The 13,607-nt window shown below is 40.3% G+C and overlaps 1 protein-coding gene across 3 annotated transcripts in view; it reads right to left on the bottom strand.

The window, feature by feature from the left end:
• Positions 1 to 13,607, bottom strand: part of ICE1 (interactor of little elongation complex ELL subunit 1) — a 45,202-nt gene that overhangs the window by 27,155 nt on the left and 4,440 nt on the right. For 2 of the 3 annotated variants that reach the window (XM_069007875.1, XM_069007876.1), the window contains exons 5-12: positions 13,262 to 13,373; positions 12,179 to 12,255; positions 11,603 to 11,746; positions 4,090 to 4,127; positions 2,197 to 2,279; positions 1,899 to 1,938; positions 1,754 to 1,810; positions 19 to 108 (exon numbers count right to left, since the gene is read on the bottom strand). In XM_069007875.1, coding sequence (XP_068863976.1) covers positions 19 to 108; positions 1,754 to 1,810; positions 1,899 to 1,938; positions 2,197 to 2,279; positions 4,090 to 4,127; positions 11,603 to 11,746; positions 12,179 to 12,255; positions 13,262 to 13,373 — 641 coding nt within the window. The remainder of the gene's footprint in view (positions 1 to 18; positions 109 to 1,753; positions 1,811 to 1,898; positions 1,939 to 2,196; positions 2,280 to 4,089; positions 4,128 to 11,602; positions 11,747 to 12,178; positions 12,256 to 13,261; positions 13,374 to 13,607) is intronic. The other variant, XM_069007877.1, reaches the window with a different exon arrangement.

Below are 13,607 nucleotides of genomic sequence, written 5' to 3'. Positions count from 1 at the left end.
CTTTGCATGCCATTGTACCTAAGACAGGATCATTTTTCTCATTTTCTCTTTTTCCTGTTGCACTGTCAATGCACATCCAGAGTTCTTCTAACAAGAGCTTCACTCTTCCTGTTAAAATAAATAAATAAAAATATTTATTTATTTAAAATAAATTGATAAAATTGAATTAAGATTTTATGTTCATTTTATTCAGAACACAGACATGCCTACAACAAAATACAAAATGCTCACAACAAAAATTAAGACAAGGCATAAGCTTCAGTGAAAGAAAAATGCTAGATGCCAGTTAGGGAATGGATCCTGTACTGGCCATATCCACACAGCAGTCTAAAGCAACAGCTGGAGAATGCTTTAGCTTTTCCTTTTAATAGGGAGTACTGCAAAAAGTTGTAGCAGCCCCCAGAGTAAAATGTAAAAGCAGATTCAAATGTAGCATTACTGAAATTAAACAGCTTTGTAAAACTAATCAATTTACATGAACTTGGGAGAAAATCTTCTAGGAAGATGTGTATCACATTTATGCTCACTCAGTAATAATTCATCTTAGTCTTATCATGTAATACCACCATGTATCCGAATTAATTATCAGGCCACAACACTAGGAGACTCTGTCTACAGTCCTAACAGCACCTTTGCTAGGTGATGTCAAACAACCTAGTTTCAGAGACAGAAGGGCAGGTGGAGAGGGAAGAACAACCCAAAACCTCAGTAGAATACACAAGCACCTCATCTACTTATGCCAAAACTATCAGATCCAACAATCCAAGATCAGGAACTGAACTGCCTTTATGCAAATTCCATAAGTCAAAGGCCATAGCAAACTGCTAATATTTTATGAAGCATATTAAAAAAACTTCAGCATATAAGAGGAAAACCTGCCAAATTTTGCTAAACAGCTAGTAACAACACTAACATTTACTCATTACTAAAAATTCCTTGCTGCTATTTGAAGCTCAAATTAATGCTCAGATATTAATTTTCCTATTTTGCCACTAATCAAAAAGCAAAGGATAAAATTGGGTACCAATTCAGTACAACCCAAAAGTAAAAAATATGCCAAGACACACAGAAACTGACATAGTCTGGCTTTTCCAGAAAATTTAATTTCTGCAACAAACATATTGCAAAGCAAGAAATAGAACAAGTGAAGTTCTTTTGCCTCAAAAATGCCTTCAGAATATCTAAACAGTTCAAAAGCAGTACCAGCCTTTTAAAAGACTACAAAAAAAAATTAATTGAAGTTTGGCCTCGGTACTTCAGAGGAAGTTTTGAAGGAGTTTACTCCATTACAATTAGATTCAGATAATCTGTAGCATGTATTTTAGATCACTAGGGGGGAAAAAAGCCAATAGGATAAGATACAGCTATACCTCTTGTATTTCCACTTGATTTACCAAGTCTCATATAGCAGATTACGATCCTATGTGGTCCTTTATGATTTCAGTGAGCTTCAGAGAGCTTGTAATTTTTTCAGTGTTTGCATTCTGGTTTATAATTGCACCATCAGCTGACTTCACACATGCACAGGGTACACTAGTCATTTTTATGAATCAAGTATTTTCCTTACTGCAAAACTGAAAATAGTAATCTATTACATTGGTCCTTCATCAGTGTAACCTACTTGTATCAACCACATCTGCTCTTATAGCATTTTAGCAGTATCCTTTGTTTCCAAAAATGCAACTCCAGAAGAGCTGCAATAAATTCATAACAATTGGTTCCACACAGAGAATGGACTTGCAAAAAGTCTTACCTTTGTCTATATCTGTTGCAAGGTCTTCACTTGAACTCTGAGTTTCTGCATGCTTAACTATTAAAAAGAGGAGAGGTGTAAAGAAAATGTTCAAATAGAACAATACCACATACAAATCTGAAGGCATTCAAAGGTAAATACTTACCTTTTCTGCACTTCTCTTTAATTACACCATCAAGTTTTCCCTGTTAAAATTAAGAAGTACAGAATTTATACATATTTTTAGAGCATCGGCTCTAAAGAGCATGAAATCTAGATCAACATTTCAAAGGTCATTCTTCAGTTGGAAAATTTTTCTCTTATGGTGAATTGCTATGTTTAGTTACTCAGTATCCCCCCAAAAATGTAATTGTACTGTTTCAGCATCTCTTACACTAATAGCTTCCTTTCTTTCCCCCAAAAATACTAAAAGAAGCTTCACCCAAAGACAAGGAAAGCCTTACTTGTGCTTTTTTTAGCTCCTTTTCAAGCCTTTTCTTTTCAGTTTTCAGTTGTCTGAAGTCCTGTGTATGCTTCGTTGCAGCCTCTTCAAAAAAGAGAACCAAAATTCAATTCAGAAGCTACACTATAAGAGGCTACTCATTTAAGTGGTGCTGGTCACTAGTTTGCAAATCAAATCACCAGAAAAAAACAAATAGTGTGAAATACAAATTTATTGAAGCTATATTTTGGTTCATTCAGAAACAACTAATGCATACATGTATGTTGCCTTCTACTGCATAATTACTGTTTTGAACCACTGCAATTCATTTATTATTTTTCTCAATTATATGCAAGAATGAAGAGTGGGTCATATTGTAATAATATTGTACTGTAGAACAATATACACCAAGTGAAAAAATGACATAAAACTGAGGTGCAAGGGACCTTTTATTCTCTTATTTAAAAGAGCTCTGGTTCAAAGATGAAAACACCATAGCCAGCTGCATTAGAAAGATACAGATAGCATTCAAGACTAATAGAGAAGAGGACCTTATCTCTTAATGTCTAACAGACACCTCAAAAGAGTACAGATGGGTGGAAATATAGGGTACAGGGTAGGTGAGAACTGAAAGTGAGGTTCGTAGGAAAATTCTCAGATGACAGAATTAGAGAGAACTCCTGAGAGTTCCGCTGGATGACTTATATACGGATAAGAAAGAAAAGAAATGGAATCTTCCAGCTGATCAAATCAGAAGAGAGCATATTAAAATAAAAGGTGTTAAAAAGGAACCTTGGGTGGTAGGCTAATAGAAAACCAATCATGGCAAAATTTCATACTGACAAAAGATACAAGATCTGAGACATTTAATGGACATAGAAAAAAAGAAAACAGATAAAATAGTCACTGAAATTGGACCTAACCCATACTCTCTCTCAGTATTTTGTTCTAGTTCTGCCAGAATTTGAGATTTTGGAGGCAAGTGTGTAAAAAACCTGGCTGTCCTGTAATGGAACTCCAAAATTCTCATAAAAATAAACACCTTGTACCTGCACTTTACAGTAGGATTCAGGGGGTTTCTAACACTAAGATATAAAGCACTCAGTTCACTGTATTTTAAACTATGGTAAGCACAGCTATAATATGCACGATATGAATGCAAGTATCTGCCTTGCCAATTGACAGTACAGCAAATGAAGTCTCAAAAAGTCTTATGCACATTCACCCTCTACCAGCAAAACAAGAAAAATACAGTGCCATGAAGCCAATGCTTTTTCTCCATGTAAAAACAAAGCAAGCAAACAAACTAACTAACCAACCAAAACACAAGTGCTAGAATATTTAGAAATCAGAAAACATGCATCAGGATCACCATATACTTAAATATGAACACAAACATGAAGAATCCTGCCAGGATTATTAGAACACTGGAGCACATGCCCTATGAAAAAAGGGTTGTTGAACTAGACTTAATTAGCCAGAGGGGAAAACATAAAGAATCTTAGAAAGAATCCAACAGCTTTCCTGTACAAGGAGGTATCAAGAAGAGGGAATGGGACTGTTCACTGCTGTATAATAGACACTAGGTGTAAACTGAAACATGAGAGTTTCCAACTAGTTATAAGGAAAAATATGTTACTGAATCAAGTTGCCTGGAGAACCTGGTAAGACTCCATCCTTTGAAGTTTTCATGACCCGAAGTTCCCCACCAGCTTCATCTATGTCATGCGCATAAGACACTCAGCAGAAAACATTCTGCAGGAGGGCTGACGTACATCAGAGACTAAGCACCCCACATAGTACTGCCCTGCCTTGCTCCTTGGGCATCAAAGTTAGAGTCAAAATTCCTCTGGTTAGAAAAGGAAAAAAGAGGTTATGTTACTGTACTGTTGTCCCACTCAGTGTAGAAAGTTACCTTCAAGTTTTTTCACTTTTGTTTCCAGTTTCTTTCTCCTGTTAAAAAGAACACATTAATAGATCATTTTTTAAAATAGAACTATGTTGCATGAAAAGCCAGAAAAAAATAAATCTAGCCATTCAGAGAAAACACACCTCCTATACCCAGGACCTGTGAGACCAATGAGTCCCTGAAGTTGGAAAATTAAACTGGTGGCATGTTGCTGACATTCTCACACAAACAGCTCTTTATCTGTTACAGAGGCCAAGTTTGCTTTTAAGAGCATCAAACCACTAATCCAAGTATATAAAAATACCTTCAGCTACAACTTGGAATTAGAAATACAACTCCAGAAAACTGGCTTCTGTTTTTTGCATTTCTATGATGTAATGCAAACAGGTTCGTTTTACTCCTTAAAAACAATCAAGCTTTGCTTACAATTAATAATATCTAAGCAATGAGATAACCATGAATAGCCTTCAGGATCACTAATGTCCCACAGTTTTTTGTTCAGAACATCCAGGTGCTTTAGACTAAAGCCAAACCAAAAGAAAAAACATTATGCATCCCGAACAATTTTGACTTCAGCATTTCCAACCCTACCCTATATGTAAAACACACAGAACTGGAAAATAAATAAATAGAAAAGCAAACATTTCTACTGTTTTCTTCTGTTAAATTCCAATATCCCAGAAATTGTTTTTAAACTGTTGTGGTAAGTAGAGGGTTCTACCAATGCTCGCTGATCACCTTCATGAAGCAGAACACAGTTCATCTATTCCCCATATTAAAACCTACGTAATAGATAGAGATTTACTGTCTAAGCCTTTCTGGATATTCAGGCTTTAATTACCACTTCAGACATTAACTAGAATATATTCAAAAACCCTCTCATAAATGGGATGATTGATCACCTTTTGCATGTTCAGTAGTCAAAGCATTTATACTATAAAGTAATAGGCCAATGATTCTGTGCCTTCTCAGCCTGAAGAGGTTCATACTTACTTTCCTATATGAGGGCATTGACATTCAAGCCATTGAGAATTTCAGCAAAATTCCTCATAAAAACATCTTTACAGAAAAAAAAAAGGAGGGGTTAGAGAGGGGGGAGTTGTCCTTTGGAAAATAGGAGGTAAGAAACTTCTGTTTCTCTGTAGATTATCTTCAAGTGAATGCACAGAAGTACTACATGTACAATGCATGGACATTTGGAAGCAAGATCAACTGACACAGGAAGACTACAGAGATGCTGTTTACCATTGCAGGGAGAAGACTCACGCAGCCAAAGCTTGATTAGAATTCAAGCTGACCAGTACTCTGAAGGACACAAAAAGGGCTTTTCAAAATATCTTAACAGCAAATGGAAGATCAGATGAGACATTGTTCCACTGCTTGATGAGGTTAGTCATGTCACAAATAGGGATGCAAAGCAGAGATGTTTAATGCCTTCTTCAGATCTGTCACCTATGACAGACCCTGGGGACTCCCAGAAACCTGCGTTGGAAGATCATGACTGGCTTGTTCAGCTTAGGAAAGAGAAGGCTAAGGGGTGACCTCATCACAGTTTACAGCTTCCTCAGTGGGGGACAGTGGAGATGAAGGTGCTGATCTGCTCTCTCTGGTGACCATTGACAGGACAGAAGGAAATGCAATGAAGCTACATTGGTGAAAGTTCAGACGGGACATTAGGAAAAGGTTCTTCAGGCTCTCCAAGGAAGCAGTCATTGACAGTCAGTCAGCCTGTCAGAGTCCCAGAAGCACCCGAATGACAGTCTTAGCTGTAGCTTAGTTTTAAGTAGTCCTGCAAGGAGCAGGAAGTTGGACTCAATAATCCTCATAGGTAGTTTTCAACTTGAGATAGAAATCCTATGATACAAATAACTAAGAATCTGAATAAACAGACACTAAATGCCAACATTATCATGGCAATAATATTTACAAATGAAGTAATTACACTTACACATGTAGTACTATACTAATTTTATCAATATGCAACTACATTAAGAAAATAGGTAGATGTTAAATCTAGCAATTTACAAAAAGCAGCTTGCAGATGATGCATTTGGGCAGAACTCCTCTTATGCTACACAACTCAAGTTCCTATCTGATCTTTAAGATACAGGCACAACTGTAGTTGACAGAAGTTGTACTCCACAGGAATTGCCATCCTTGTAGAATATTCAGATCTCAACTAGACAGTCCTGAGCAAGCTAACTTTGACACTGGCTCTGAATGGCAGATTGGACCAAAGGACATGACCTAAGTTTTTTAACAGTAACTGTAGATTAACAGTAATTTTACGAACAATTCACTATTATTCTGCTTCTGAAAAAATCCAGCTTTCAAATTACTGAACTCATATGACCTACTGCTTAAAATGGCCTCAGTGTCAGACATATACAAAACAGCTATAGAATCACAGAATTGAGGTTGAGGTTGCGAGAATCCTCTAGAAGTTATCTTGTCCAACCCATGCTTCTCTAGCAGGCCCACCTACAGCTTGCTACCCAGAACCATTGCCAGATAGCTTCTGAATATCTCTGTCTGGTATTGAGGAGTCCAGAACTAACACAGTACTTCAGGGGTGGCAACAGCAGTGCTGAAGAGAAGGAGCATCTCCCTCACCCTGCTGGCAAAACTTTGCTTCTTGAAAACCAAAATATTGGTAGCCTTCTTTGCCACAAGTGTGCATCATTGGCTCATGTCATGAGAGCACCCCAAGCTGCTATCCACCTAAGTGTCCCCCAGCAGGTACTGGTGTTTGTGATTGTTCCTCATCAGGTGCAGGGCTTCACACTTCTCTTTGCTGAACTTCCCAGTGTTTCTGTCAGCTCATTTCTTCAGCCTGTCAAGCTTGTGCTCGATAGCAGCATGCCCCTCTGGCCCAGCAGCCACACTTGTGTCATTGGCAAGCTTGCTGACAGTAGGCTCTGCCCCATCATGCAGATCACTAACAAAGATGTTAAACTGGACCAGACTCACTATGCAGCGCTCACTGTCTCCCCCCAGGGTACAGTGTTACCTCCTGGTCTCCTATGGGGAGAGATAAGATAGAACTGGGTTGTGAGCTGTAAAACCTGCCTGCAGAGGCACACAGCAGCACAAAGGAGCACATGGTGGCACACAGAGAGGTTTGTCTCCTGGGGGGAGGAAGTGTCAGTAGACCCCTACGGCAGACCCCTACGGAGAGAAGCCTGTCAGGAGCTGACAGACAGGTGAAAAGCGAGTGATCATCCCACAGAAGGAAGTGTGCTGCAGATGTGGCAACACAAGATAGGTCACGTAGTGAGGACTGCCATATAAGGAAATACTGTGTCTTAGAAAAGTGTATAGAACCAGCTCGTTTCTTTGAATAAACAATTCAGATTCCACGCCGGTCTGGGTCCGTGCCTCAATTGCCAACAAATGGTGTCCCCGTGTGAGGAATTTATTATACACTTAACTGTGCGTCTGTCGGTGAGCCCCGTGGGACTTGAAGTGCAGCTGAAAGAAGGAGGAAAGCTGGCCAGCATTTAATCCCTGCAAGTTGTAGGCAAACTACGGGGAACAATGGGGGATGGTGTATCCCACGAACAGAACATCACAGAGACATTGGAGCAGATTTTAAAGAAACACGGCAGGAAAGTTGAGTCTACAGATTTGATCAGACTCTTGTTCTGGGCAAAAGACTGTGACTCAACTTTAGATAGTACCAGTATTTTTGATCCTCACTTTTTTGATCAACGCTTTACAGGATGCGTTGTGGGACCAAGTTACATGCGGTGACGCAGCACTGACAAAGCTTTTATATCCGTGGAGGACAGTGTGCAAGATGCTCACAGCACATGCAGCACCCAGAGACCAAAGAAGGATGCTTGTGCCACCACGGCAGCTGTGCCGACCCCTTCTGCACCGCCAATGAACCATAAGTCTGCTGGGGCTGTTGTAGGAGAACCAGAAGATGGCCCCTTGTCCCCTGCCCCATTTGACCCTGGAGGGGAACCGGATGGTATCGTAGAAAACCTCATGCTGCCCCGCGCCACTTGGCATCAGCTGGAGCCGGGTCACGTCAAGTGGCTGGAGCCAGGGAGTCCTGTCCTGGTAGCGTGTTCCCTCTCTGTTTGCCCTCTGCAAGAGTGCAGCAGCAGTGGCAGGCACGGTGGGGGAAGAGCATGGAGGGCCACAGGGGTGCAGTGCATAGCAGCACTGGCGACCACACAATGCCAGCGAACACATGGCAGTGAGCACACAGCAGTGAGCACACAGCAGTGAGCACACGGCAGAGCTGCGCCACGGCAGCACCACGGGCAGGTGGGATCAGCAGTGCTGGGAGCTGGCAGGGCTGCAGCTCCATTCAGCACACAGCAGGGGTTGCAAGTGGTTCTCTGCATGTGGGATGTGAGGAGATGAGCCGGTGGGAGTGCAGCTGCCCGACCTGCACCGCTACAGCCAGACTCCCGTTCCCTGTGGCGCCTCGGGAGCTGATACTGTGCTGGAGAAAAGGACTGAGTGGACCGATGGCCCCTTCCTTGGGGGTGGGGGGGCTGCAGCATTCAGCATTTGCACCAGCTTGTGCAGAGGTGGCTGCAGGCTAGGCCTGTCGCTCCTGCAGCTGGTTCACAGAACTCTTCTATTTTTGTTATTCAAAATGTTGCCACAATCCTGGACCCTATCTCAAAGATTGCTTTTTTACCGTATCATCTTGCGACCCCTCCTGCATTGTTTTGATTGCTTTTTGTGATAGGTAATAATTCTGATTTGTAAGCTATCTTTTCAAGCAATTAACTGGTATGTTTTTTCGAAGTACTCTTTTCTGTAAAAATGGTACAGTATATAAGCAGTTGATGATACCACCTTGCTTATTTTTGCTCGGTGAGTGGTTGTTGTTCTGTTAGATATATTATTTTACTGTTCATAGTAAGAAAACTGCATGTTATGTTACACATTTTCCTGAATTTGGTAAGTTAAAAGATGTTCATGTTACATATTGTTAGAACAGAAAAGGGCAAGTGCAGGGATGGGGTGTGCCCCCTGCAAAAGACTGCAAAGAGGTTTATATGTTCTTAATTTTTCAATCGCATTCAGAATGATCACAGGCTCACTCAGAAAAAGCTGAAGTACTTGTTAAGAATCTTGAAAGTGGAAAATGAGAAGACCCCTTTCCGTTGATAACCTGGGGGCAAAGATATGCTTGTGTTTCCACAGATTCCAGTCCAGGATGCAAGAGTGGTCCAACCAGCCTTGGATACTCCAGCTTCATAATCAGCTTGTGGAGAAGATAAACTCTTCTGAAGTCATGTTCTTAACTGATACTAATAAAGTTTTTAAGCAATTTTGCAAGTATTTTAAGGAAACCCTCTCAGTCAAAGCTTGAGGCTCTGGCCAAGCCCTAGCCCTGGCCCTGGCTGACTGGGGATTATACCATCAGACCCAGGTGTTTCTGCCCTAGAAGTGTAATCAAGTCACTTTGACTTGTTGATTTGATCTTATAAAAGCTGGACCCTCTTTCAAAGTAAACCTGTAAGTCTTGCCTGGGAAAGACTTTCTAAGTCTTCACTGTGAAACAACACCTCCCAGCCATTGCAGACTCTGAGTGATGGTAGAAGTTTTAGACAACTTTACCTTGTCTCTCAAAGTTCAATCTGTTTAATCACTGTCTTCATACATAGGACTAGTTATTGGGTGTTTTCATCTATCCCCCTGTTCATAGGAAAGATACTGCTTTTGTGAGGAATGGAGCTTACTTGGTTCGGGCAGTGGGCCAAACATATTCTAATGTTAGAAGTGTTTTGTTTTATAATTCTTGTTTGTATAAAACAGAAAAGGCGGATTTATGGGGAGCGATAAGATAGAGTTGAGTTACAAGCTGTAAAACCTGCCTGCAGAGGCACATAGCAGCACAAAGGAGCACATGGCGGCACACAGAGAGGTTTGCTTCCACTGGACCCTGGGGGGAGGAAGTGTCACACAGCAGACCCCTATGGAGAGGAGCCTGCCGGGAGCTGATGGATGGGTGAAAAGCGAGTGATCATCCCACAGAAGGAAGTGTGTTGCTGATGTGGCAACACAAGATAGGTCACGTAGTGAGGATTGCCATATAAGGAAATACTGTGTCTTAGAAAAGTGTATAAAACCAGCTCGTTTCTTTGAATAAACAATTCAGATTCCACACCGGTCTGGGTCCGTGCCTCAATTGCCGACAGTCTCCAGCTAGACTTTGCACAGTGCTCATCACCACACTCAAGGCCCAGCCATTCAGCCAGTTTTTGATCCACTGTCCGCCCATCCAGTCCCTACAGCACCAGCCTAAGGGGCTATGATGAGGCTGTTATGGGAGACAGTGTCAGAGATCTTACTGATGGCCTGTCAGACTCTAGCCACTGCTCTCCCCTCATCTAGCAGACATGTCAATTTATAAGGTTAGTGAAGCACAACTTTCCCTTGGTGAGGCCATGCTGTCTGCTCCCAAGGAGCTTCTTGTCCTTCCTGTGCCTGAAAATGAGTTCAAGGATGACCAGCTCCATCACCTTTCCAAGGATCAAGGTGAGGCTGACTGGCCCTCAGTTCCCTGGCTCCTTCTTCTTGAGGATATGACTAACAGATAGGGACAAACATTTTATCAACGCTGACACAATAAACTGCCAGCACATCACAGTGGTCAGTTCCCTCTTAAGATGCAGTTAGCAATGGGGTAGCTGCTCTCTGCTGCTCTTAGATAGGACAATGTGCTAAATATTCCATTAAGCTCACAGTACATTGAGTACACCTATATGTGAAATTAGTGCAGTCTGGCTGAAGAAATGACAACAAAGCTAGTCTCCTCATACAGTCTTTTGGCCTCTTAATAATGGCCTTTTAAGCCTCTTAATAATGGCCTGATGCTGTGCTTGTGAATATCGTATGTTTCACAAGTTATGTAAAGATACCAGAGTATCTCTCTTGAGAAGTGCTTCAGTTCACTTGATCATCTCCATGGACCTTCATTAGACTCTCTCCAATACAACTTTATCTCCTGTACAGAGAAGCCCAGAACTGGGCACAGTACGTCAAGGCATGGCCTCACTAGTACTGAGCAGAAGGAACCAATCACTTCCTTTAACCTGCTGATAGCACCAAAATAGCTTAGAAACACCAAAGTTAAAAATGATAACCAGCTTACATGGAAGCAAGGAGCCACCAGCAGGAGTCCCATTGGGATGTGTGCTAGAACACATAAAAAATAAAAGCTGACTACAAAAGCAGAAGGGTCCTAGAATTCGAAGTCACTAGAGAGCAATTATTGGTTTTCATAAATGTAAAATGATGCATGTGAAGAAAAATAACCACAACTACCAACACTTGGCTATATATTAGCTGGTTCTCTTTTGTGAGCATGAGTACCTTTCCACACAATATTGAGAAGGCACAGTTCCCTGATATATGTGATTTAAAGGTTAAAAGTATTAGAGGATTAAAAAGCAATTAGACAAGTTCATTAGAGTATCCATTAAGAGCTCTCAGAGTTAACACACACATACACTCCAGGCAAGGAAGCTTCTGAGTGACTACTTACTGGAAAAACAAACTTTGGGAATTATCAAGGCACAGCTTCAGAATATTCTGTATTATGGCAGCAAAAAGGGCTTCTGCATTTTTGGTGCCAAATCCCTCCTGCTCATTTCCAAACATGGCAGACAGTTCACTCTGAACTGCTGAGCTGTTACATTAAAACAATTATTTTAAGAACTGATTTTAGTACAGACCACTTTGGCAGTATCATTCCTCTACTGGCCTCAGAGACTTAACAGCAAAACTGAAATGGATGGCAATAACAAAAAGCCGAGACTAAGAACCACTTAAAACTGGAGAAACTACAGCTTTTTCTCAATTTCATCCTGTTCTTAAAAACTTTCATTAAAAAACCATGTAAAGCCACTTCAAGACAAGACAATAAATAAAATTAACATTGCACTCAAGAGTGTTTGCTACAAAACTCAAGATCATTCTTCCATCAACTCCTTGTTCTAAGAAGGCATAAGTAAAAAAATTTTAGCGAAATGGAAAGCATAACTCGGTAAAGGTACACTATCAAATTTGGAAGAGGTAAGAGAAGCAAAGAAAGGTTGTGAAAAAAAGAAGCATCACTCACACAGCATCACTGTTTAGTATTTCTTCTTTAATTTTAACATACTCCAGCTGACTCTCCCGATAAATCTTCAGAGAACTCTGAAGAAGGAAAGCACAGTTAAAATATGTCCATACTAAGGGCAAAAAGAAAACAGATGGCAGACACCTTACCTATTCTAATGAAAACAGTGCCAGGCCAAAACAATATATTCAATAAGAAAAGAAGCAAGTTGGAAAGTCAGGTCATCCTCCTTCTTTAAAGGCAAAAGTTATAACAAACAAATACATAAATCTCTATATGTCTATCTTTTGAGTACGTGCCTTCAACACCTAGCTGGATAGGTACTTGAAGCTGAAGTCAAGAGCTTTACTATTTTACACCATATATATAATCCTATTTTTTCTGAAAAAGTGCCATCAGGACATCAGCTACTAATGCTTGCTGAGGGAAGAGGAATTATAAAACCATTCTAACACAGAACACAAACTAGGTACAGCAACAAGACAAATGTTAGTATCCTGTCTTATACCATCATGAAAAAACTACAAGAAAGAAGGTGGGGTATTTTCTTCAGAAATAATAATAATGTCTAGAAAATACATACATTTGGGTAATTTGAATAATCTAAACCTTCTTTCCCACAGACTAAATCTCAGCTAAACGGTGGGAGAGAAAATAGGAATAAACTCAAGAAGCTAAAAATTTAAAAATATATGTTCAAAAAGGTAACAGAAGCACAACCCTATTCTGCACAGACCCTCTTTCTTGGTACCTTCTCAGTAGTACAAGTTATATTCAATAATCTGACAAGATCAGAGCAGAAAATCAAAGGAGTCTGAATGTTTCTCCTTCTTTCCTTCCTTGGTGAGGAAATAAAAACCAATAATCTGATCAAAAATCGTAAGAACTACAACATCCTAAACTTTTTGCCTCTCTGAATCCTGAAGTCATTTAATTAATTTCACCTAAACCCAGAGCTACCTGTCCCAATGAGCTGGAAATAACAACGGAGCTCATTAAAGTCAGCTTCATTAAGATGAGCATTAAATATATACATTTCCTTCAACAGAAAAAGTGCAAGTTATTTAAACCCTACAAGCACACCTTTTTTTCCTCCAACTCTGCCTTCAAGGAACCCAACTCCTCCTGGCACTTTTCCAGAGGCAGAATTTTCTGTAACATCTTCTCCACTTGGCAACGAAGAGCAGAGATCTCTCTGAAATGAGATATGCAATTAAAAAAGAAGTTGCCAATAACACAGAAGCTTTTAAATTCAATATTCTGATTCTTCAATCAAGCATCTGAGTATTACGCTTTTATCCTATGGAAAAAATGCTGAGGGAGACACCCAAAAGCTTTAAGAGGTTCAGCATTCTCATTTTTTCTACCTATTTAAAGAAAATTTAAGATCTGATTTTAAAACACTACACTGAACCTAAAGCTAGATGCA

Source organism: Aphelocoma coerulescens, chromosome 2 (genome assembly GCF_041296385.1).
Source record: "Aphelocoma coerulescens isolate FSJ_1873_10779 chromosome 2, UR_Acoe_1.0, whole genome shotgun sequence".
Classification (NCBI taxonomy): domain Eukaryota; kingdom Metazoa; phylum Chordata; class Aves; order Passeriformes; family Corvidae; genus Aphelocoma; species Aphelocoma coerulescens.
The sequence above is the reverse complement of the archived record's forward strand: the minus strand, read 5'-3'. Positions and strand labels throughout refer to the sequence as shown.